This window comes from Lagopus muta, chromosome 1 (genome assembly GCF_023343835.1).
Source record: "Lagopus muta isolate bLagMut1 chromosome 1, bLagMut1 primary, whole genome shotgun sequence".
Taxonomy (NCBI): domain Eukaryota; kingdom Metazoa; phylum Chordata; class Aves; order Galliformes; family Phasianidae; genus Lagopus; species Lagopus muta.
The window spans coordinates 136742289-136769305 of record NC_064433.1 but is presented as its reverse complement, the minus strand read 5'-3'; the positions used below and the strand labels follow the sequence as shown (position 1 = coordinate 136769305).

General features: G+C 38.1%; 1 protein-coding gene across 6 annotated transcripts in view; it reads left to right on the top strand.

Annotated features, from left to right (window-relative positions):
• ATP11A (ATPase phospholipid transporting 11A) overlaps window positions 1–27017 on the top strand; it is a 117476-nt gene that overhangs the window by 48395 nt on the left and 42064 nt on the right. For all 6 annotated transcript variants that reach the window (XM_048959355.1, XM_048958961.1, XM_048959042.1 and 3 more), the window contains exons 2-5: window positions 9449–9571; window positions 20175–20264; window positions 21966–22046; window positions 25098–25205. In XM_048959355.1, the coding sequence (XP_048815312.1) occupies window positions 9449–9571; window positions 20175–20264; window positions 21966–22046; window positions 25098–25205 (402 nt within the window). The remainder of the gene's footprint in view (window positions 1–9448; window positions 9572–20174; window positions 20265–21965; window positions 22047–25097; window positions 25206–27017) is intronic.

The window sequence follows — 27017 nt, the reverse complement described above, 5'->3', positions numbered from 1 at the left end:
AAGTGTGCAGGGTCTTCATTTGAAACTTAGCAGAATTAGCAAGGGTCACGTTTTGACTAAAGGTTTAGCTTTTTCTGTATAGGTGTGGGGGAAAAAAAAAACTAACTTGTACTGACAGCACCAATATAATGATTTATCCTTTTCTTTTCTTTGGAAATTTGCTTTTCACAGAATCACAGAATTGTAGGGGTTGGAAGGGACCTCCAGAGATCATCGAGTCCAACCCCCCTGCCAAAGCAGGTTCCCTACACCAGTTTTGGTGAACTTGTGCTCATTTAAAGGAGAGTGGCACTTCCGAGAGTGCTGCACTGGAACAGGCTGCCCAAGGAGGTTGTGGATGTTGTGAATGCCCCATCCCTGGAGGCATTCAGGGCCAGGCTGGATGTGGCTTTGTGACCCTGCACATAGCAGGGGAGTTGAAACTAAGTGATCATTGTGGTCCTTCTCAACCCAGGCCATTCTATGAGTGTTCAAACAAAGAAAGGGCAGCTAAATTGGCTATTATGTTAACTATTTGCTAAAATCCTTTTGACGAACTTTGTCATTTTGGCCAGTTCTGATTATATCCAAGTGAAGGCTGATGGTAAAGTAATTTACTGCTCTAAATTTAAACTGTATTTTTAGAATATGTCCTCCTTGAATAACCCCAAACTACTCTAAGAGCATCACTTAGTGGCTTTTAGTTTTCTGATGTTATCAGTATTGTCCCTGTATGTATTGTGATTTAGGAAAGGCTTATGGCAGGCACTTTTTTCTTATTTTTTTTTCCTTAACCGTTTTATCTCCAGAGAAAACAGTTTATATCTGTGAATTTTATTTTTACTCATTCAAAAATAAGTAGGAACCACTGCTTGCCTCCCTCCCTCCTCCTGTTTCTTTATAATCTGCGTTCATTTTTTAACATTCTAGTCAACATGTACAAAAAGGGAATGAGAGAAGACCCAGGAGACTACAGACCTATTAGCCTAACCTCACTCCCTGGGAAAGTTATGAAGAAAACTGTCTGGAGATATTGAAAGGCACTTAAAGAACAGAGTTGTTACTGGGCTTAGTCAACATGGATTCATGGAGTGAAAGTCCTGCCTTAGTAATTTAACCTCCTTCTATGATAAGGTCACCTGCATGATGGAGAAGGAGAAGATGGTGGGCATGATCTTTCTGGATTTCTGGATTTCAGTAACATCTTCCCTCCTGGCCTCTGTCCAGAGAAATTGTCCACCTGTGAGATAAACAGGTTCACGATATGCAGAATGGTGAACTGGCTCAATGGGTGCTGGCTAGGAACCATCACCAGTGGTATTCCCCAAGGCTCAGATCCGAGGCCAGTCCTGTTCAACATTTCCATCAATGATCTGGATGCAAGACTAGTGTGCATCCTCATTTTTGTAGATTATACTCAACTAGAAAGCTGAGTTTTTGACTCCCTGGAGAGGCCTTGCAGAGGGATCTAGATAGACTGTAATACTGGGAGTTCAGCAACACCATGAAGTTCAAAGGAAAATGCTGGATGCTGCTGGAGAGCAGTTTGGCTGAAAGGGATGTGAGGGTGCTGCTGACAGCTGTGCGCCTTGGCAGCCAAGGAGACAAACTGCTCTTTAGGGTGCATAAAACACAGCAAAAACACAGCAAGGACTGGCTGTCAAAAGAGGTTATTCTTCCACTGTATTTTAGTATTGATGTGGTCTCACCTTGAATATTGCATGCAATTCTTGGGCTCCACTGTACAAAAACAGTTTTAAGGCCCTTGAAAGCCTCCAGAGGAGGGAAGGCAGCAAAGCTGGTAATAGGGCTGGAAAGCTTGTCCTATGAGGAGAGGCTGAGGGTGCTTTGGTTGTCCAGTCTGGAGAAGAAGACGCCGAGAAGCAACCTCAGCTCCTTGAAAAGGAGAAGCAGAGATAGGTGCTGGGCTCTGCTCCTGAGAACTGATGGCAGGACAGGAATGGCACAGAGCTGCAATAGGGGAGGGTCAGGCTGGGCACTGGGAAACATTTCTTAACCACAAGGGTGATCAAACACTAAAACAGGCTTCCTGGAGAGATGGGTGATGCTCAATGCTCATTGGACATCTCATCTCATTGGACAGATGCTCATCTCATTGGACAGAGCCCTCAGCCACATGCTGTAAGTTTTTGGTCAGCACCAAAGTGGTCAGGTGGTTGAATTTAAAAGGTCAGCTTTGAAGGTCCCTTCTAACAGAACCATTCTGTTTTATTCTGTCTTAAAATTTTTCTCAAGTGCTTCTTGATGAATTACTGGAAATAGTTCTCTTTTCTGGCAAGCAAGATGGTAAAATTACCCACCCATAGATTCTGAAGTATCTATGAAGTACTCTCTTTAAAAGTATGTTTACAGACACTCTGAGTTTGGCTGGGAGGGCAGTGTGGTGTTTAGTTACCTGACAAGAAATAGAATTGCTCTTGTTTTGCAGCTTTTGATAGCAACAAAAGAACCTGTAAGATTTGTGCACAAAGCTGAATTTGTTGGTATGGTATTACTCTAGATGTAAACTTAATGCATAATTTATAAGTGACAAAGCTACAAAGTATGGTATCTTATGAGATACTTTCCCTTGTAGCTTCTCTTATGGTTCTGCTTAGTATAGTTTTTCTCATTTGACTTTCTAATTGCATTTGAGACATTCTTGAAAGGATTTCCATGTGGCAGTTCTTCCTGAATGGGGTCAGGTACAGAGAGGCACAGCATTTCTCTCTCTGCTGTGGTATTTTACCGATGTGCAGACAGCAAGGAGCAAAGTGTGTCAGAACCCTTACAGCAGGAGGAAGGAAAACAAATAAAGCAAAAGCATCCACTAATTAATGTATTTTACGGGTCTTTTTGCCATCATCCCAATAATTCCTTGAAACATGTTGAAGATCACGGGTGAAAAAGACAAGACTTCTGACTGTAGTCTGTCTGCTGTCCAGATTGCTATCTTCGCAATATTGTTTCTCTTCCAAATCACAGGCATCATAAATAATTACACTCAGGGTCCAGCATATAAAGGAAATTTGGAGTTTAAATTGAGCACTTGTGAAAGGTCTTACTCTTGCTTGAAAAACTTGGTTTGGATAGTATATATTTGAAACAGAATTTCTGTAAGGGGGTCACTACAGTGCTCTGTGTGCAAGTGCAAGGTCCTGCACCTGGGTCAGGGCAATCCCAAGCACAGAAACAGGTCGGGCAGAGAATGGCTTGAGAGCACCTCTGAGGAGAAGGTCCCCAACAGAAACAGGAGATGGAGCTGTTGAAGCAGGTCCAGAGGAGGGCCACGAAGATTAGGGCTGGAGCACCTCCTCTATGGGGAAAGGCTGAGAGAGCTGGGGCTCTTCAGCCTGGAGGAGAGAAGGCTCCGGAGACCTCATAGCAACCTTTCAGTACCTCAGTGGGCCTACAGGAAAGCTGGGGAAGGACTTTTTATAAGGACATGTAGTGATAGGGTGAGGGAAAATGATTTTAAACTGGAAGGAGGTAGAATTAGTTTAGGTATTAGGAGGAAATTCTTTACTGTGAGGGTGGTGAGACACTGGAACAGGTTGCCCAGTGAGGCTGTGGATGCCCCCTCCCTGGAAGCATTCACGGCCAGGCTGGATGGGGCTGTGAGCAACCTGGTCTAGAGGGAGGTGTCCCTGCCTACAGCGGAGGGTTGGAACCAGGTGATGTTAAAAGTCCCTTCCAACTGAAATCATTCTGCAATTCTGTGTTATCATCTGTTAAGTACAGGTGGTGTTCAGTTAAATGTGGCATTCTAGAACTGAAAATGAAAGGAACGTGACTTTCTACAAGGGGCTAAATTAAATTATAATTGTGCGAGCTAGTATGACATCATTTGAGTGTAACTGTATTAGAATATTCTCAGAAACCTTTTATTCTGAGTATGGTGCTCAAGGAGACATGATGTGGAAGGAAGAGATAAATTTTATTAAGGTGTTCATATTTTGTAGAAGCTGGAATGTTTGCTTTGGTGAGAACAAATGTTCTCCTTTGTTCTAACTAGTGAGGAGCTTGGAGGAAATGTAAATTTTCTTTTTTTCTTTAGAAGTAGCTTGCTTTGTAATATTTACAGAAGGGTTCTGCTTTTTAGGATTTACAGACCAGCTCTACCTTTAAAGTGTTGCAGATTTGATTGGTCTACAGTGGTTAGGTAGGCATTTGCGCTTTGCACCATTGTTTCCAGAGGGAGATGGTTGACATTTACCTGTAGAATGGCACGGAGTCAAGTAAAAAAGAGCAGGTACATGGTATACTTGAGGGGACAAGAAATAGATGAGATTGATCACGTAACCGCGAGATGTTAGAGTGTATGTTAAAGAAGTTAGTATGCTTAAGAAAATGAAAATGAGAATGAAATATTTTTTCCACTTCATTGAATTAGATCTACCTGAGAAACTAAAATTGTTTTTTCTCTTCGTTAAATACAAAGTTGGAATCTTATTTTTAATCTTTTTTTGGTGTGCAATTTCAACAATAGTTTTAATTGCACTTGGGATAAAATAGTAGCGTTTTGTTAAAGTACCTGAAGTGATGCTATTCTGTCCTCCAGGAATGCAGTGCTTGTAGAAAAGAACTTTTCGTCTTAGCCCGGGTGAGCAAGGTTACAACTGATGCATGGAATTTACTGCTAGCAAATCTATAGATAGTCTGCAGTCTGTTTGTAACTCCTTCCGAGAAAGCATTTAGCAAAGAAGTATGAGAGAACGTTGTCCAACAAAATATATTTACAGCCTGACCAGTGGAGATTTTAGCTGTGTTTTTAGTAATGCTTAATGCATTATGAACTTTTTTAGTAGTGTTTGTGTTTAATTTATTTGAAGAGTGAATATAATTTTGAATCCAAGGTTGTTTTTTCCAATTATGCCCAAGTTAGTAGCTCAAGTGGAAAGTCAGGAAGTGTCATTCAGTGCTACCATTGATTAGCAAACTGTATGTTGAATGTATTTACTAAAAATATTTGGAAAGACCTGGAATCTTTCAAGGTCAGTTACTTTCCCTGCACCTACACACTGTCGTGACAACCTCGGTATGCTCAATTTTAGTTAATGTGCTAAAATTATCTTTGAAAGGTGATAAAATAAAAACCATTGACTGGATAATCATTTGTACTCTACCACGTTGCTTTTATTTATTTATTTATTTTTTCCATGAGAAGTTAGAGGAGCATCTTCAAATTAACCACAGAGAGCTGCTTGGAAGACACCAAACAACTGCCAGCATCTGTCTTCTTTTCACTGTCATCTGTTGAATATTTACCCCAGATAATTCATTTCTGTAAAAAATTAGGTGGGAGTAGTATGAAGGTGAATCTTAAGCTAGTCTCAGCTTTATTTATTTTATTTTTTTCTTTTTAAATTCAGAGAACTGAATATTAGGTGTTCGCCTTCCAGTTTATACATGTATTAACACCTCTGTTTAGCATTACATAAGGATGACTGAGTCTATTGCTGGTCTTTGCCTTCTTTGTTGCTGACCTTGCTTGAAAGCATAAAAGCTAAGTAATGCTTCTTCATTGATGTGCCAATGAAACTTGGTCTCAGTAGGCTGAGCTTTATACTATTAATAGAAGCAGATAATGTTAAGATTTATTTTTGATTTCTTCCCCATATCCTTAATGGGCTTAAGTAATAGAACTCTAAAATAATAATAAAGAAAAGAACATATTTCATTGTACTGACAGCAGCATCTGATTGCTTTTTTTTTTTTTTAATTACCCTGGTGTCATTCAGCAAATGATCTCATATGAGGTACCTGAACAGCAAAAGAATTCTTGATTCAAAGTGTTCAGTATTATAGGTTAGCATTACTAGATGTTAAAATGCTGCGACTTGATTTCTCTGGATGGTGTGTTTTTTGATACACATCACTGTTTTCCCTTTTTCTGCTTCACGAAAGTGAGGTACCTTGTGCTCTTACTGAATAAAGCATTTTATGCACTGGAACCTGCTTTAGCAGGAGGTTGAATTCAGTGATCTCTAGGGCTCCTTTCCAACTCGTACAATTCTGTGACTCTGTATAATATTGTCTCCCCCACAAAATTTTGTGTATGGCCTTTGAGTGTTTGAGAGATTTGAAGTTTGTGTCAACTTGTTGAATTGTGTAAAGCACGTATGGTGTCCAATTCCTGTCAACATGTTGAAATGGAAAATTGTTTGGAGATCTAAGCTATGTGGTTGTATTTTGTGGTGATTTGATCGCTTCAAAATAAAAAGTGGGTCCAATTAAGCTAACAGAAGGGTTTGTCTTGATTTTTACATCCGTGTTTAAAGTAAATTCTGTAGAACTTTTCTTTTTGGATGCAAATTCTGGTCTATGTCTTAGTGGTAACACAATACACCAGGGGTATCAAACCTTTGCAAACTGATGGTAGTGCAGCAGGATACAGTTTGAAGAGATCTATCTTTTGTGCTTCCTAGCTTGATAAGTAATTTCTCAGTGGACTGTTTTAACTAAGTTGGAGTAATGATCGTAATAAATAAAACCCAAATATATTTGAACTAAGATCTTTGTCAAGCTGACATACATTGTCAGGCACGGTCTGTGTGGAGGGAAGGAGAAAGTGAGGGATTTATTCTTGATGTTCAAAGATTCATGCATTGTATTCCCATTACCCCTTTAAGCATTTGTCTATGAACTCAGCACTTAAGTGTATTAGCAATAATCTTTGTGCTTCTTTGATGTCTGGGATATCCTTAATGAAAAATTAATGAACACAGTACAATTTGGTCTAGTTCTTAGGAATATCTCTCACTCCTATGTTTCCAGAAGTACTGCTTGTCCCAAGAGTCACTGAATCATTTGCATACATTGCACGTTCAGGTGTATTGAGAAAGTAAAAATATCATCTAAGAAAATGATAAAAGATGCTGATTTTTTGCTCTTGGCACAGAAGTGAGGTAGATTGTGGAAAGGTTTTTTTACTGCTTCTAAAATGTTTTGACATGCTGTAGGAATATTAGCTAGTCTTCAGAAGTGGTACGAGCATTTAGAATGGCAGTCTGCTTTTGAGATTGTGACAAGGCAAATTAGAGATGTGGGAGTCGTCTGGCTGGAAGATTAGTGTACTTTTCAGAATAACCCACATCCTAATTTCAGGTTCCCATTGCAAGGATCTGGCATGTGAAATATATATGCCCACCCTCTGAAGTCAGTGATACAAGAGTAGAAGCTATGACTAGGGCTCTGATGTATCTTAAGAAGGGCTACCATCCTTCCTTCATGAACTTGCATTCATATGATATGCTTAACTAACTCCTCAAAATTATTGAGTTAGATAAAATGTACGTATTAAAAGAGCTAACAAAAGCAAAGGTCTTTTAGTTTTATGCTGAATTCTGTAATTCAGACTTTCCAGTAGCTTCTGAACATAATCGCTTTGTTTTCTGTCATAAGTAAGAGTTAGGGCTTTTTCCTAACTAGTTCAAGTATAAAGGTGGGGGGCAGCCAAAGTTGCTTTTTGTTTAAGCCTCCTTGTTTTTCTCTCAGTTCACCTTACAGTTTGCCTTATGGCCGGTCAGTTCTTCTGTGCCTGAGTTCTGAAGCTCTTATTCCTATACTTTTGCTTAGCATTTTTTTTCTTTCCACAAAGAAAGCCATTCATGTCGCATAGCATTCATGTCAGATAGGTAACTGTTGTAAAAGTGCTGCTTCAGGTTTTCAGGAGATTAAAAGAGTTTTATACTTACATTTACACAATTTATATTGAAAGTTTGTTCTTCACATGTGTTGTGCATGGAACAGTGGAATGATCACACAGAAGAGAAGCAGTGAAAGAGAAGTGAGAGTGTATGTTTTTGGTTAAGCTTAAAAATGAAATGTTAGACTTACCAGCCATATCTGCACTAGTAAAGCAAATCTGCCCAGAGCTATTGCCAGTAAGACTGAATAGAAGAGAAGAGCTGCTGTTCTGGGGAGTGATGCTTTGGCTCCACTTTTCTACTAAACTGCTTCTGGTAACTTTGGTTACTTTGCCAAACAGCATCAGTGCCCACGGACACTTCTGGGAAGTATTTACTACACTATAAAAAGTGTCAGAAAAGGAGCTTCCATCTAATTTACTGCTGTGCTTTAATACCAGTGGGCAGCTAAGCACCACATGGTCACTCACTCAGTCTTCCACAGCAGGATGGGGAGGAGAATCAGAAAGGTAAAACTGCAAGATCTCATGAATTGAGCTTAGATGTTTTAATAGCACAAAATCTATACATGCAAGCAAAGCAATTTGCTAATTCCCTTTGGCAGGTAGATGTTCAGCCATTTCCAGGAACATGAGACTGAATCACACATAACAGTTACTTGAGAACATTTATTTTTACTCGAGCATAGCTCTGATCCTGTCCATCTCACCCCAATCCTACTTTGCTGCACTCCCTCCCTCCAAACTTTTACTGCTGAGGATGTCGTTCTTACAGTACAGGATAACTTTTGTTCAACTGCAGTCAGCTGGCCTTGGCTGTGTCCCCTCCCGGCTCCTTGTGCACCCCTAGGCTGCTCTCTGGCAGGGCAGCACAGGAAGCAGAAAAGTCCTGGAGTTCGAGGTATCCCACCTTGCTCAGTGCCAGCTAAAACATAGCTGTGCTGTTGACACTATTGTCATCCTAAATTCAAAAGGTAGCACTGTATCAGTTACTGTGAGGAAAATTAACTATATTCCAACCAAAACCATATATATATATATATATAATTACAGCATAAGACAGATTTTAATTTCAAATTGGTTATATACTTCAACATTTAATTTACTCATCTTTTTACCTAGTGGCAGTTTCAAAATGGGGGATGCCTGGTTTTCTGTCTGGATCAAGATATTAGAAATGTATTCTGTTCTTGAAGCGTTTTTCGTATCTTGGATGGGAAGTAGTGAAACTGTAGAATTAATTGGCTTATCTACAGCAAATTGTATGTTTTTATACATAGTGTAGAAGTACTAATTAAAATACAAATGTGATGGAGTTCCACGAAGCAACTATGAGCATTTCACTTTGGTTCATCTACTTGCAGACGCAGCTTTCAATAAAGAACAAGGAATCTGAGCTGACAAGCTGAGTTCTCTCCTGGCAATCTAAGATTCCCTACTGTTGCTGTGTATCTCAGAATATTGTTATTGCTAGTATTTTGGAGAAGACAGGGCCTCTCTCCTAAAACTAAGATATTTACTAATAAACTACTGAGTTACCATTCTTCTTTTTTCAGTTATAAAACTAAGAAGTCCGAACATAATTTTCATGTTTCCTCTTTTAGGAAAAGTGGTTTTTGGTGTATATAGGGAGTTCTGAGAATTGACTTAAACTTGTCTTTTAGTGGTCTTGATTATACAGAGAAATGCAAGGGATCAGACGTTAATGGCTGTGTATGTACTGATTAGGCATGTTTAGTTACTTGAATCTGCAACTCACCTTACTGCAGAAATATTGAGTGAAGTGATAATGACATCTTTTTTTTGTTCCCCCTCTCGTAGTGTGCTGGAGAAGAGAATTGGGTGGACAGTCGGACTATTTATGTTGGGCATCGTGAACCACCTCCAGGCACTGAAGCATACATTCCTCAGAGATTTCCGGATAACAGAATAGTCTCATCAAAGGTAGTGTTCTTTCACTCATTTGCATAAATTAGTTTAAGTTACACTTTATGTGCTTATTTTATTCCTCCAGGATGGTCTTTCTGTACTTCCTATGTTTCTGCTTTACCGTGATTGACAAAGGTAAATGAACATCTCAAGTTTCTTCTACAAAAACTAATTGTCATGTTGCCTCTCATGAGTTAGAATAAAATAACTCATCCAATGTTCAATGTAGTATGTAGAATGTCTTAGAATGAGGCTGTGCTTTTTCACAAAGGAGTGAGAAATTGATTTTTATTTGAGTTGATGCTGGAGTAAAGAACATCTTCCCAAGGCGAGAGTTTGTAATTGTACATCTTCCTTTTTCATTGAGAGCATTGTCTCAAAATACAAGAAGTATTGTGATCGATGTATGTGATCTCTACAATAAGTGTTCCCTTCAGAAGCTCACACTGACACAAAAACCTCTTAGAAATTATGGGATAGTATTACCCATCTAACAAGTGAATCAGTCTTAAACATATCATAAATACCAAGATTTTATACCTTTTAGAAATCATACACTTTATCACTCACTGTAAGTTTACAACTTCCTGCTTCAGCAGTATTGTGTGAACAAATAAGTTGCTGGTTTAGAAAGACTGGGTTGCCTTAAATGTTTCTGTTCCAGTAGCATGGAAAACTGAACACTTGCAGCTTTCCATGTCGCAGACTCCCCAGGAACTTCGTCTATTGAATGTGTTCAGATGTTCAACTTTGTGAGTGCCCACCTGCAAGCCAGTTATGAAATAACATCAAGAGTAAATGATTTTAAACTCAAGGAGGGAAGGTTTAGATGAGATGTCAGGAGGAAATTTTCCGCTGAGAGAATGGTGAGGTTCTGGTATTGATACAGGCTGCCCAGAGAGGTTGTGGATGCCCCATGCCTGGAGAGGAGGCTCCAGGCCAGGTTTGACGGGACCCTCATCAATCTGAACTCGTGCTTGATCTAGCAGTTGGCAACCCTGCTTCTGGCAGGGAGGTTGGAAGTCAAATCATCTTTGATGTTTCTTCCACCCCAAGCTGTTCTGTGATTCTATGAATGACTTTAAAATAGCTTTTACTGGAAAAAGTTACTTTTAAGCAGTAACTTAGATTCATAGACTTGCTTTGAGAACCTTTCTAACCCTGTAATCTTTGTATGCTTGCATACCTTAGTGGATCTGAACACTTGCCTTCCACTAATATATGGCAAAGCTGTAGTAAAAGTTATGTTTCTCAAACTGTCTCATTTCTTACATAAAATTTTAATTTACTATCTTCCTTGACTACAATCTTTATTATCTTCTTCCCATATCTCTTCCAAAGACAGCATGCCTAGAAAAATAGCCCAGTGTCTAAACATCTTTAATTAGATAAAATATTGAAAAGGTAACTTGGTAAATAATCTAGGTGGAATATGGTCAGACAAGTACAATGGGAAATCCTGTACTTTGCACATCACTTTGTGTATTGTTGCAGCATAAACACATTTTATGCAAATCTTTGTACTTGTATTACATTTTAATCTTGCATATTTCATCTAGAGCTTACATACATAAAGCTATTGAAGTAAGTTACTGCCACTGCTTTTTGAAATAAAAAGCATCCTACTTAGTTCTACAAGGTGCTTGACATCTTTTTTGATAGTGAAATTAGAAGTTTTGAGTTACTATGCTTTGTAGAGTGGGATCTTAAATGTGATTTAGTGTGAAAATAAGCCAAAGCTTCTTGCCAACAGTTATTAGATGTGTGGAATTTTAATTAGCTCAAGGAAAAGATTTCACTTTATTTTGATATATTTTCAGTTAGATGTTTGAAATATTAGATTCTTGTCAACTGATTGTAAAAGCTTTTCCATAAACAAAAGGTTTTTAGAAATATTTTTATACACAGATCTCAGACTTGTGGTTTATATATTAAACTTGTTACACTTTAAATAAGTAATCTAAGTATTCACTGTGAAAGTAAATACAGTGAAGATTATGTAGGTAACTCCAAAAGTAATGCCTCCTATTTACTTGTATGGAAAGTACAACAGATGCAAAGAGTACAGTAATGCTATTTGATAGAGCAAATTCTCAGCTACAATACACTAGTTTCCAGCATCAGCAGCATTATCATTTTTGCCAGCAATGAACAAGACTCTGCATGTTGTGTTTATTAAAAAATCTGCACCAGCAGAGGTGACCCTCTGCCACCACTGCTGAAGCATCCCACATCATTGTGCAGACATCCACTGTTCAGTTTCCATAAATGCTCAGCAAGTATTGATGAATGTCAATTGATGCAGTTTTCTCCACATGGAGGAATTCAATAATAACCCTTTGACTCAACTGCACTTCCTTGTCAGGCTCCATTTTGTCAGGCTGCCCCTCCATTGCCATCTGTCATACAGAATGGAACAGAATATGGTGGAAAGGTTCAGTCTCTACAGCCGCATCATCAGCATCTTCCTCTGATACCGTGGGCCAACATAATACAATGGGAAATATTACTTTCAGAGCAGCCCTTGTTTTTTAGGAGGGAGTAGAGTTTGCAGAAGTCCTTTATACAGATACATACTTTTTACAGCATTGTTCCTAAGAGTGCAGAAAGTTCAACTTGGATCACGATTGTCTTGATATAGAAAATTTCTCTTGCTATCTTACCTATGCTGTCCTTTGCAAGAAAACTTGATTATTCATGTGTTCTATCCCAGATATACTGGGTAAAGCGCTGCTGTGATTTGGCTTGCATTGATTCTTGCTCTGTAAGCTAGCTAGCTAAGACTTTCACTCTGTCCTTACCGGCTCCCTTAGAAGCTCTCTGAAAGAATATCTACCACAGCTTAAGAAAGACAGCCTTAAACTTACTGAAAAATAATGAAAATTATTGAAATACTGTTGAAAAGCAATGTTATAATCAGAAATCCATAGTTGTTAGAGTAAAATACATACATGCAAGCATGCTGTATAACAGTACCGCAAGCATGCTATATAACAATACCTCAACCATGAAGGGTACTTCCTTAGTTTTTCATCAGTAGGACAGACAGTAGTTTTCAGCTGTGGTTTTATAGGTCTTTAAGGCTCATACAGGAAAGATGATGATTGCTCTTCAAGGATGAGAAACCCTGAACTCTGAAGTACAAATTCAACCAATTTAAGACAAATTGAGTTTCTAAAAAGAGTACCTTAAAACCATGAGGAAACTTCATCAATTGGACTGTATGTTCCTGTATTAACAAATGCCCTGTCATAAAACTGAAAAAATATGGCCACTTGAAGTAATTGAAAAAGTCTAAGATTTTTTTCTTCTAAAGGTAAACTTCATGATGCTGCAAAGAGGTTTCCTGGTGTCAGCAAGATGATAATTTGATTCCGGTACAGGAGGATATTTCTTGTATATTGCGTTGTCACTGTGGAATGTGGTTAATGCTCTATCTATTTAATGGCATATTCCTGCTTGTGAAAAAACTGATTAAGACAGACACTGGGCAGACAAAAGTGCTTTTTTGATTTCATGTGACTTTTAACAATGTACTACAAAAAGTCTTTGTCGAATTAATAAAAAGCAAAATAATTGTTTTAGCTTGTGAATGCAGTTAGCTTATGTTCAAAGGTAGTAACTTTTGTAAGGTAGATTCTTACGTGGTTTTAGTTTTTAACTACTTCACCTGCATGGACTGTTAGTCGTTAATGTAGGTGCTGTGTGCCCTCTGAATTTATATGGCAGTGATGCAACATGGCAAAATAATAGCTGGAAGAGAAAACCCTGCTATTTCATATGAGGAGTCAAAAAAACAAAAAACTTCATGTTAAATGAGTTGGCAGGAGTTGTTTGCTTTTCTTTTTTTGTTTGTTAAAAATGTTCATATTTTGAAAGAATGTACTGATCGTTAAAACCACAGCCATGATCATTATTATCTTCTTGATGCTGTTAGTGATCTTCTGCCATACTCTTTCCAGGCTAAACAGTCTTAGCCTGTTCAACAATTGTGTGCAGAAGTAATTGATACATCTGGTCAGATTCGTCTGTCTTTTCCCAAGCTCTGTTAGCATTTAAGATTGTGAAATGCACAGGCTATTCAGTGTGTAGGCTAGCCATAGATTTACACAGTAGCATACCTAATTTTTTCTTATTTTATTTTCTAGTAATTTCCGATGTTCCATTTCCTTACTGTTGATTTGCTATCTTCTGTATCTTCATAGAACTGCTGTATTTCCAGGATTTTGTTCAGTTGTAGACAAAATAGAGGTTTGCAATTTCCATTCTAGTTGAATCAATGAACTAAAGACTAATTGTGTGTATACATTTGCCTTTTTTGAACAAAGGAGAAGGTACATAGAAAAAAAATTTGGCAGGAGCTGTAGGGAATTCTCTGAGAATGTGCTTAATTGGAGCTGCTTACTGATTTAGAGACAACATGCAGAATGAACCACAAGAGATAAAAAAAGAAAGGTTCCAAGATAGATATAATCTGAGTGAAGGAACACTGAATTTCCAGCGTGTCAAACTGACAAAAGTACTGGGAACACTCTGCAGGGAGATGACATTTTTTCTGTACCACCCATAGAAAAAGCTAGGTTAGAGAAGTTTACAGAAACTCTGGGTAAGCATTTTGTTGTTTTCAGTCTGTGGGTAATCAGTAGGTAGCATTTCGCCTTCGTGAGCCTGTCTAGCTTCAAACTTCCGTGTCATAGTTTCACGAAGGGAAATTTGTACTGCTATGAAAGATACTTGTGCACTGGCATAACTGGAAGCAGTGGAGTTCAAGCCTCCAAAAGGTTGATGCTGAAAGCAGTAGGCTGAAATGCAAGGCCGATTCTACAGTGGAAGCAGAACTGTTACTTGAAGAGTTTGCCTTAACATGAAGATTTCATTCAATTTAAGTTATAATATGAAATTATGAAATGCAGATTTATAGTACAGCTTTATTTCCTTTCGTTGCTTTTTAAGAAGCAATGCAGTGAATTTTGGATGGCAAAATAATACTATCGCTTGCTACTTTGAAATGCTATATGGCTATATTCACTGACCAGAAGTGCTCCCATTTTTAGTTTCACAAATAATACTATTGTCTGTTACTTGCTTGTTTCCTTGGGGCTTCTCTTCAAACACTGATCCAAACACTGATTTATATGTGAATAGCCTGAAACAATAATATTGCATGTTGAGTGTCCTCTGAGCTGAAGGCACAATATTAGTTCCTTTCAGTGCTAATCTGATTAATTGTGAGTCATCTCAATCTCAGTGACTAATATTAAATAAAATTAAGTAATTCTGGCATTTTTCAGAGGATACTGTTGAAATTTTTCCTTCTTTCAGCAGAAATTTGTGCTCGCTTCCATGCAACACTCACTTCTGGCATCCTGTTATAAAACCACAAAGACTGGAGGCAGTGAGGCTCTATTCTTATTGTTGTGCTACATTTGGAAGAAATCTTAATTCTGAGAAAGCTTCATACTTTAAATACTTAAAGATATGTAAGTGCCTCCACCACAACTTGAAACTCAGAGGAGACCTGGGCTGTCCCAGACCTCTCCAAGGTCATGGTTTTTATCTGTAAGGATTTGTTTGATCTCTGTGAGGACATGACACAACAGCTTTAGGTTGAGGAGTTCAAACACAGCCCTAAGCATTGGCATTTGAAAGTCAGAAAAGCGTGTCAAGCCCACGGTGTGTGTGAAGCACAAATTTTTGTTTAGTGTGTCTTGGGGTGCAGAAAAGACAGACTTCAGTGCATATGGGAAAGGCACCAGTGCAAGGAATGTTTTGCGTGCCTTTCAGCATGGACAGACTGGATCTGAAAGCAGTTGTAACATGGAGCTCCTGCTGTGTGCCCAGGCACTCTGCTGACTTGTAGCTATGCAGTGTGAAGCAGAAGATCAGGTCTGATGCTGCTGATCTGAGGGTTAAAATAGCAAGGTTTACCAAGCTGTATCTAAGAATGAGTGGGGCTGGTGCTTTTAGCGATGAAAAAGAGTAAATGGGCTTAATCTGAGTCAGTCGCAAGTGCTTTCTCATCAATGGACTCGTCTTGGTCCGAGTTAATGGGAAGCAATACCTTTAGAATGAAGTCATAGGATGCAGTGCATCATGCAGTTTTCCTTATGGTAACGTAGTTTCTTTCTGTGGATAATGCCCAATACCTCCAGAGAGCTAGAAATAGCTATTAGCTCTTCATGATCCTCTTCTTGGTAGGATTTCCAGGCTAGTGGCTCTCTGCAACCTCTCCTGTGCTCCCAAGAGAAGTCATTTGCCAAACACCCCACTCAGCCTGGGATTAAATTGTTTTTTATTCTCTGCTGGGATTAAGTTGTTTTTTATTCTCTGCTGGTACAGAGTAAAGTTTCTCATATTTATATGGAGTCTTTATATATAGGGGGGTGGAGGGGGCAGAGAAGAAGAAAGGAAGGAAAGGAAAGGAAGCAGGCCCTAACCTGGTACTGTTCCACTCACTACAAAACTTAATTCTTTTCCCTTTGTATATGAAAAAGTGAAGCACGTCTGATCTAGTACACACTCCTGCATCTCTTTGCTAACATTCTCTGAGACTGTTAGTTTCTTTAACTTGTAATATGATAATATATAATAACATAATAATCTTCAAAATGCTGGGGGATGCTGTTATCAGAGGAGTTCCTGGAGATACAGCCTCAAACTGATGAAACTGATGAATGGTTAAATTAATAAAGGACCATGAAGGATATCATTTTTCAGTTTGTAGCGGAAATCTAGTTTTACAAGTAACTACTTTTAAGGAACCTTATGATGGGATATGTTTGTCCATTCATGGTCCTGTATTTTATTTTCTGACAGATAAGACTGAACATAGGCATACTGTGATTAATGTGTTTCTCACTGGGAATTACTCTTAGATTTCAAGCTGCTACCCTTGACCTGAAACCCCAAACGTGTACTCACTGTTCAGATCACTATTTCTGATATGAGCCAGGATGCCATTGGCCTTCTTGGCCACCAGGGCACACAGCTGGCACGTGTTCAGCTGAGCATTGACCAACATCCCCAGGTCCCTTTCTTCTACACAGACCTCTAGCCATTCTGCCCCAAGCCTGTAGCATTGCCTGGGGTTGTTGTGGCCGATGTGCAGAACTGAACTTCATCTCGCTGGCCTCAGCCCAGCTATCCAGCCTGTTGAGATCCCTCTGTAGGGCCTTCCTGCTGCCAGGCAGATCAACACTTCCCCCCAACTTGGTGTAATTTGCAAACTTACTGAAGGTGCACTCTGTGACCTCATCTAGGTTATCAACAAATATATTGAACAGGACAGGCCCCTGTACCGACCCCTGGGGAACTCCATTGGCCTCCACTCTTTAGGACATCCAGCTAGTTCTTTACCCAGCAAAGACTGTACCTGTTCAGGCCACAGGCTGCCAGCTTCTCCAGCAGAATGCTATGGAAATCAGTGTCAAAGGCTTTGATGAAGTTTAAGGTAGAATACATTAACAGCCTTTCCCTCATTTACCAGGTGGGCTGCTTGATCACAGAATGAGATCAGGTTAGTAAAGAGGGACCTGCCTTCCATGAGCCCATGCAGGCTGGGCCTGATCCCTTGGTTGTCCACACATGCCCTGTGGTCTTCCTTAGGATGATCTGCTCCATAACTTTTTCCGGCTGACAGGCTTGTAGTTCTTCGAATCTTCCTTATGGCTCTTCTTGTAGATGGATGCCACATTGGCAAGCATGACTAGAAAATATCCAAAGAAGATGAATGGTATTAGCTCACTACCTGGGAACAGTATTCTGATGCATTCTAATATGTTTGTTTTTAAAGTCTTTTTATCCAAGGTTTTTATTTTGCCTTGAATACAGTCATGAGATAAATCATGTTCTGATTGGCAACCTCTCTGTTTCTCCTGGGTGTGATTATGATGGCTAAATGTAAATTATCTATTTGTAGGTACTGCACTGAACTCACAGTGGTTGGGAGAGTGAGGGAAGGAAATATCCGTCTAAGTCTTAGTGATCTTTCTTGCCTAAAATCCATAAAAAATAGTTACTTTCCCTTTGGAGAAGAATAGGCAGAATAAATAGTTGGTATGTTTGAAATCCAGTATAATAAAGTTCTAAAATTTGCCTGTGTATCATTGTCGCCATTTAAGCTCAGTAATGTGTATATCTCTAAGACTGGAAAGAACAAGATACCTTATTGCCAGTTCTGCTGCCTGTCACTAACTACTAGGGAGAAAACATGTGGTGAACTTCCCTTCTCTGTATTCAAATCACATCTCTCTTGTTGCTTATCATAACAGGAGCTTTAAATTACTGGGACTATTGTACAAGGAAAACTTCTAATCCAGTCTAACCACTCTTATTTTGAAATTGTGCAGCCAAAGCAAGTAACTGGGTAGTGGGCACTGTGAACAGAATTCCAGTCCAGTGCAAGTATTCTGACTGCAAGATGAGAGCACTTAACTTTCCAGCCCTTATGTGTACATTTGCATGGGTTTTGGCTAACAGCTGATACAATATTGAAATAACTTATTAAACAGAATAAGTATTTACTTTAGAAATATTTTTGACACATCATAAAAGAGTAACACTTTGTTCATGTCTTACGCATGTATAGGCTTTAGCCCCAAATAAATAAAAGCACAGAGCAGGGGTCCCTCATGGGTCTATATTGTAAGTGGTATTGGATATTTTTTGTCTGTGACATGGGTGTTGGAGTTAAGTGCACCCTCAGCAAGTTTGCACATGGCACCAAGCTGCGTGCTACAGTGGACACACTTGAAGGGTTGCCATCCAGAGGGACTTTGAGTCACGGGCCTGGGCAAGCCTCATGCAGTTCAGCAAAGCCCTGTGCAAGGTGCTGTGCTTGGATCAGAGCAATCCCAAGCACAAATACTAGCCGAGTGGAGAATGGATTGAGAACAGCCCTGTGGAGAAGGACTTGAGGTGCTGGTTGATGAAAGACCGTATGAGCTGGCAGTGTGTGCTTACAGCTTGGAAGGCTGACTGTGTCCTATGCTCCACCAAAAAAGAGGTGACTACCAGGATAAGGGAGCTGATTGTCTCCCTCTGCTCCACTCTTGCATGACCCCACCTGCAAAACTGTGTTCAGCTCTAGGACACCAAGCGTTAGAATTCTTGAGAGCAGAAGGCTTTAGAGACATTACAGTGGCCTTTCGGTACCAAAAGAGAGCTAACCAGAGAGCTGGAGAGAGCTGTTTTATCATGGAGTGTAGTGTTAGAACAAGAGGCAGTGTTTTTAAATGAAAGAGAGTAGATTAAAGTTAGATCCCTGGAAGTGCTTAAGACCAAGTTAAATGGGGCTTCTATCAACATATTCTACTGAAGAATGTCCTTGTTCATTGTAAGGGGATTGGAACTAGATGGTGTTTAGGGTCCCTTCCAATCTCAGCAGTTCTGAGATTCCACACTGTACCTAATAGGGTTTTCGTGTGCAAGGAAGACATACTTCTTGGAGTACTTTTTCATCTGCATATGGAACAGAGGTTCCTTCTGTAACTGGTTTCATTTTCTTTCAGGGCCAAGTTTAGGAGATGTGTAACTTGTGACATAATTTGTTAATCAGCATGCATTAGTACAATCTGAGCAAATAATTAGTAGAAGCTTCTTAGCTTGTCTTCTTTGGAATGAATGTTAATTTGAAGTTGTTGGTTTATGATGTGTCAAATGATAATTTGGATAATAAGAAGATACAGCACTAGTTTTCTTAAGCAGTTTTTCATGTTTGTCACACAGTTCTAGACGAAATTTTTCACATGCTTTACAAAAAGCAATGCTCTGATCCAATTTTTGGAGCTACAGAATGATTTGCATAAGAGTAAGGTTGAACTTGCTGCAGAGGAGGGGGAGGGACCAAATGTCGCAAGATTCCTTCTCACTCACTTTCGTGCTTTTTTTTCCTTTGAATTTTTTACATATTCTGTTTGCCCTTCTTTAGGTTATATTTCATTTTATTGAAGGCCAGGTTGAATGGGGCTTTGAGCAATCTGCTCTAGTGGAAGGTGTTCCTGCCTATGGCAGGAGGATGGGTGCTAGATGGTCTTTAAGATCTCCTTCAGTCCAAGCCATTCTGTGAGATTTCAGTTATGCTTAAGGTTAGTAGAGAAACATGCAGTCACACGCTCTCATTCAGAACTGTAGTTTATTTTGAGAACTATGTTTGCACCAAAGCCAAGGTACAGAGGCTGGCAGTTTTTATTTCGTTCTTAATTTGCTGTGATTTCATAGTTGACGCTCAGAGTGCCACCTACCTCCTCAAGTCACCTCCTCATGTTCAAAATCGAAGTGAATTAAAAGCAATGTTAAGCATCCAGAATGTTTTTGTAAATTTTTTTCTCTGCTTCAAATGAACTGTTCTGTAACTGAATCTCTGAGTGTTGTTACTGTTCAGAAGGTCCTCGGTACCAAGATTATCTCAGCTCAGAAAATCCTATATAATGCAGATGATGTGATTTTAGGAATATATTATTGTCAATTAAAATTCCATTTCAGTAAGCTATTAAATAAAGTAACAAAAATAATATAATTTAATTGTGGATTGTGAATTATGCATTTGTCTGATTCTTAGAAAAAAGAGTGTGAATGATATTTCTCTCAGAAGCAGTGATAATCTGTGCTTTGTTTTCAGTACACATTTTGGAACTTTATACCAAAGAATTTGTTTGAGCAGTTCAGAAGAATAGCTAACTTCTATTTTCTCATCATTTTTCTTGTTCAGGTAAGCTACTCCCATTTTGTAATGAGTTTCTGAATTCTTCCTAAAAAGAAAAAAAAAAAAAGCGCAAGGACTTTAGAAAAGTTTAAGAAACTTCAAAACTAGTTTTGATGAATGGAGAAGTAAACAGTTGAGCTTGGTTAGGCTTTTATACTGACGATGTGAGAAAAGGGGTTTTATTTGATTCCCAGGTTGTAAACGTGAATCTAATCTAAAGACAAATTGATATCATCACTGGTTTGATAGCATCTCTTGATTAAATGCAATAGAATTTTAATCTTTATTTTGTAGTAAGTAAGCATCCAGATGAGTAAAACCGTTCTTGTAAATTATGTTGATGACTAAATTTTGTTAGTTATGCTAAAGGTTTTTTTTTTTTAATAAGAGAATGATCCCTTTACAGAAATTTTCCAAGTGCCTGTCATTAGGGCCTGTAGAGAAATCGAAGTATGGATGCTTCTTTAATGCTTGCTTAGCATAATGCCGAAATACTTGTTTTTGTAATTTTTACCTCCAGTAATTAATTTGTTGCTTTCTAGACATCTTCATTCTAAACCTTTCACAATCACTTAAATGTATTAAAAAATAACAATCTATTAAATGAAAGGCTCTATCACTTGGCTTGCCAGACACCATAAAAAGAAGAGCTATTTGGATTCTCAGAATAATTTAATTTTCTTACAGACTGAACTGTCCCTTGGATTCTACCTCTTTCTCATATAATTGTAGAAGTCACAGCTCAGTATTTCAGAATTTACTCTTTGTGTGCATAAGAACATCTGCACTGTATAATATGAACACAGCACATGGCTGATTTCAGATTCTGCTCAGCTTTGTCTCCAAAGCTTCAGCTTTCCAGTTTCTCTCATATTTAAGCTCTTGCAAATAAATAAAATTTATTTCTAGTCATTAGTATCTGAATGTGTTTTAAATATATGTAGCTTGCTCGAAAAGTAATGCCTCCTATTTATTTCCATGAAAATGACAACAGCTACAAAAAGCACAATAACACTATTTGATAGAGCAAATTCTCAACTACAAAATGCTTGTTTTCAATGTAGTCACCACCATTAGCTATGCATTTTTGCCAGTGATGAACAAGAGCCTGCATTTTGCACCTATAAAACATCTGCACCAGTGGGGATGACCCGATGTTGCTGTTGCCATTGCTGAAACGCACCACCCATGACCTCACTGTGCTCACATCCATTGTTTGGTCTGTACAGAGTTCAGTAAGCACTGATGAATGTCACTCAATGCCAATTTTTTATGCATGGCAAAATTCAGTTCCACATCTTTGCTTCAGATGCTTTTCCATGTCAGACACCGTTGTGTCACAGTGCCCCTCTGCTGCCATCTGTCGTACGGCAATGACGTATAACAGAATATTGGTGGGAAGATTCAACCTCTAATGCCATACCACCAGTGTCCACCTCTTGACATCGTGGGCCAACACAGTAAAACAAGAGGCATTATATCTGGAGCAGCCATTTAGTATTGTACTTTTTTTAGCCTATAATTTTTTTTTAAGTTTTTTCTTGGCATTCTTAAAATCATATTAAAGTACTGTTCTTTTTAGTTGAAGTTCCGTGGTACTTTGTGACATACCAGTGAAAAGAGTACTTGAAACATCATAACTGCATAATTCACTCCTTACATTTACCAGAATATATAACCAGAATATATTTGTTCCTTTTGTTGCAGTTGATCATTGATACACCTACTAGTCCAGTTACAAGCGGACTTCCACTTTTATTTGTCATTACTGTAACAGCTATCAAACAGGTGAGGAGTTTTCTTAGCAAAAGTAAACATAAGGAGAAATTTTCTATTTGTGTAGTATTTGATTTCTCCCTGTCTTTTATGTGCTATCTCAGAGCAATGCCTAAAGAATTATCGTGATGAAATTGGACAGAGTAACGGTTGTTTTTTTTTTGTTTGTTTGTTTTTTGTTTTGTGTATGTGGCTGTAGTAGAAGTTGGTTGATGCTATATGATGTCTCATGAATTCAACACAAGTTTATAAATTATTTTAAAACTTTGATGTTCTTGTGCCCAAAGTAATCATCTGCATTCTTGTATTTGCTCAGTACGTTTGACTTTTGTCTGCTACTAAGCAGCCATCCACATCGACATCCTATTACATTTTTTTCCATAAAGACTGAAAATGAGCTTAGTAAGAATGAGAAAAACTTGTAAGATGAAACTGCTGATACTTTTTATGTTTCTGTATCCTCTGCAGAATGAAAAAAGAACAGAAAGTATTTTGGCTGAAATCTTCAATATATGTTGATGATAACATACAGTTCATAATGATAGCTGCAGTACTTTCTGAAGACTACTATTCAATAGATGTTACAGTAGTCTCTTATTTTCAGTGTGGAAATTAATCCATGAAATGGTAGTAGTTTTCAGAAATCAGTTCTTGCTCCATCATTGAGTATAAAAGACAGTAATAAAAGTTGCTTTCACAAAACAAAATTGCATAATACAGGTTTGTATTATTATACAGGTTTGTAATTTCTTTTCCAAGCTAGTGCTATCAAAAGGAAAAGGTTTTGGTAGTTTTTCATGCTGTACCCTAATGCTGCAGTGTTCCAGTTAGCATGAACACTTAAATGTAGATGGAATCTCGAATCTCAGATGAATATTGAATATTTTAATTTATTACTATTAATACTTTAATATGATTGTCAGATCTGTGCATTATTAGAGCTTCTGATACTATAAATTTGGTCTGGATCGAGATTTAATCAGGAATGAGAGATGCTGCACTCTGATTAAGCTAAAGCTGAATTTGTTGTCTTTGGCAGTTTCAGGCCCCTTGAAGGAGTGCAAAGAATAACTTATTTGGCATAAACCTTACTTAACTCATGAAAAATTTTACTAGATTTGAACTAGAATGAGAGTTTATAACAGGTGCACCTAGTGGCTATTATGCTCTTCATCTTTGTGTACTGCACCATCGCTGCAGCCACAAAGGAGTTTCTAAAACTGTAAGCTCCTAAAGTAATAGTCACAAATATTGAGTGTTTATTATTTATTTGGCAATTTAGGTTCAGTCCAATCTAATGATAACTGCTCTTTTAGGACAGCCTCTCAATGTGAGAACGCAGTGGCCAGCATCTAGCTAACATTGCTCTCCCATGGGATGGGGAGAAAATGGAAGGCAAAAAGACTCAACAATTGAGTTAATAATGGTTTGATAGGGAAAGCAAAAGCTGTGTGTGCAAGCAAAGCAAAGCAAAAACAAAAACAAAACAAAAGTCCATTCATTACTTGTCAGCAGGGAGACATTCAGCCACTTCCTGGAAAGCAGGGCTTTGGTATGCTCAGTGCTTGCTTCAGAAGACAAAATACCATCAGCACAAATGTATCCTCCTCCTTTCCCTAAGCTTATCTTGCTGGGGATGACTCCACATGGGTATAGAATATTCCTTTGGTCATTTTTGGGTCTGTTCTCCAGGCAGTGGCAGCTCCCACCCATTTGCCCATCCCCAGGCTACTGGCTTCCTGGAGAGGAGAGAGATTGTAAGGAAAGCCTTGATGCTCCGCATCCCTTGTTCATTATTCACAGAAACATTGGGGTGTTACTAACACCATTTAACCCAAAATGCAAAGCACAGAAGCGTATCAGGTACTGTGAAGAAAGTTCACTTCATTCCAGCCAGCCCCAGTACAGGGAGTAGTATTGATTGGCTCTTAATACGATAACTGGTTATTCTCATTGTCTTTATGCGAAGTGCAGATTTTTCCTGTCTCAGTTCTCCAAGAAACTATAATGTGTTGTGTTTTCATGCCTTTCAGTGCTAAGTATATGTAGTTGAGTATTGTCTGTAGTGGGATTCAGCTCTTGATTATGAGTAAAAATTACGATCGTAACTGGCTGGTAATTTAGATGTGGTTTCCTAATGTTAAGATTTGAATTACTGGACTTAATGTAATCTTAATGTAGTTAAACAGTGGTCTATTCAAGTCTGGATTATAACATATAGTACAGCAGTTGCATCTTTTCCAAGTCAGGTGCCAAAGTGAAAACCACTTGTCTGGAGCAGCTATTCCTCTAGAGTTTTAAAGACCCTGTGACTTTCCAAAGTATCTCGGAGAGCACCCAGAGTAGTGATACTCTTTTTCTACAGTGGATTTTCAAATGTGCCTAAGAGGTTCAGATATGAAAAATTTTGTGGTATTTTTTCTCTTAACCACAGGTTTCTTTGTCATCTCCAATATTTAGCTCGTTGCAGGACCTTTTAAATGGAAACTCATTTTGACTATTGGCATAACACACCAATTCATAGGATAATTCAGTGATCAGCATGGCAATCTACAAAATTTCTTCAAACAATGATCTTCATCACTCATAGATTGTACGTAGGGTTAAAAAGTTTGACATAACTGTACAGTAGTCAGAAAATATGACCACCTTCAGTCATGGTCTCACATTTGTCATCTTTCAATATGGAGTCGTACTTTTCCAAAATGTGATTTTCACACTTCTACTTTTTTAGCAGCAATTTCTATAAATACTTCGTGCTTACTCAAAGTTAGAGTGTGAACAAAAGGTGATCATTTAAACATCAGAAATTGTTCCATATGTTATAGACATCCCTATTTATCAGAATGTCTTCATTAAAATAGATAATTGTATTAACCAATTTTAACAGTGAATCCTCTCTGTCGTATACGGGCAACATGACTGTACCACAATTTCATTTATTTTAGTGAAAATCTTTTCTTTTTTTCCTTATTTTGGTTAAGAATCTGCTCTGGTTAAGAATGCTGTTGTCTTTATAGGCAAATGTTCATCACTGCATCATTCCATTTCACTGTTTTTTAGGGTTATGAAGATTGGCTTCGACATAAAGCTGACAATGCAATGAACCAATGCCCTGTTCATTTCATTCAACATGGTAAACTGGTTAGAAAGCAAAGCCGAAAATTAAGAGTAAGTAACTATGACTTAATAGACTTTAGGAGTCAGGTTTACTGTGCACTTTTTGTAAAAAGAATTACACAGAAATGTAGTGTAGAAAATGTATTTATTACATTTCATGATAAGCTTCGTGAAGTGGACCTTAAATAAATTAATTCTTAATCGTGTGCCTTTGAATTTAGTATTGTAACAAGCTAGACATGTTTCTGCTTTATCTATGCACTGTTAAGGCTTCTCTCGTAACTATTGCTTTTATTTTCCATTTTTTAACTTGAAATGTTTCACTCATTATTTGTCTTCTGTCTTTTCCGCATTTGCAGTTCTCTGTGGGTATGCACATTAATAACTTACTTAAGCCCAATTATAACAATCAGTCCTATCAATTTGTCCTATTTCTTACTGAGAAAAACACATTCAGAATACCTTCTTCATTTCCCATCAAATCACAGCCTCTTTATTGGGCTTCTGAATGCTTCTACGTTCTTTTCCTGATAATTTGAGGGTAATTTTCATAAAATCTCTCTCTTTTTTTTTTCTTTTTTTTTTCTTTTTTTTTTCTTGTGAGCAGATAAAGTTGTCATTGTTATGATCTTTAAAATTTAGCAGATCTGATAGATGCTTGTTTGGAATCCCCATGTTTCTAATACCTTTGTTAGGAATATCTTTTTTCTGCTCAGCTTCATTTGGGCATAAATAGATCTACAGGGTTCACTGCTTTCCTGCTGTGACCATTCATTTGAATATGGTAGCTTCTGCCTACAGCTTCCAGATAATAAAATAAATAAATAAATAAAACTAAGGCATGATGTGGTGCTCAGTATTCCATGTACCTTAACCTTCTATATGAAGTGAGTGATGTAGCACAGAACAGGAATTTGTATTACAGTAATGAATCCATTGCATATATTTTCCCAACTCCTCCCCGGTTCTTTGCCTTTCAGAATCTATTTCAAGGAAACTAAAGGGTAGGAGAGACAGACGTAGGGAATACTTGTGTGGAGAGGGTATCTGTCTGTGGGTGACAGAGTAAAATTCTCAGATCCGTATTATGCAAGAAAATAGACTAGATCACATAAAGGCAGATCCTTCTGCCCCTAAAAGCCTGTGGACATTTCATTAAGGGAAGGAAAAAGAATTGCTAAAAGATGAGATTTCTTTGTAACTGACACATTGGCAGATATCATCACAAGAGCACTCTGTCAGTATTTTGTTTACTGTTTTTTTTCTTGACTCTGCCCTTTTTCTACTGCAAACTGTTTAGGTTTTTAATTTATTTTTGGATAGGTTGTTTTATTATAGTTTGCTCCTGGCTTGCAGATTGATTTGTACACCATAGCTCACGGAGACAGTCTTGCTAGATAAATTAGTAAATAAGGACCACTCAATGCTATGAACTGTGAAAATCAGAATGTAGAGAACTTGTTTGTCTTTGAGCTGTATCTGAAAATTCACTTTCTGATGTGTAAATATTTTTAGTGGCAACCTGAAAAACTCCAGGTACAGTTTTTTCTCCTGCATGTTCTTACTGTGACACTTGACTGCCAAGATGGCTTTGATCGCTAAACCAGCCTCCTGGCTTTCTCTCTATCTAGATTAAAAGTTCTGAACAGTTTGGGATTCTTTCTTCGGTAGCATCTGCAGAGATGATTAAATTTGCCATAATGTCACTGTGTTTTAGTTAGATAGACAGTTAAATTAATGTTTTCAGTGTTAAAGAGGGCTAGTAAAACCAATCTAATTACCCGATCTTCTTAAAATTGCCTCTTACAGTAGTAGGATTCTCTGTTTGTGCACAGTTTATTCCCTTTATTATAGTTTATGCCC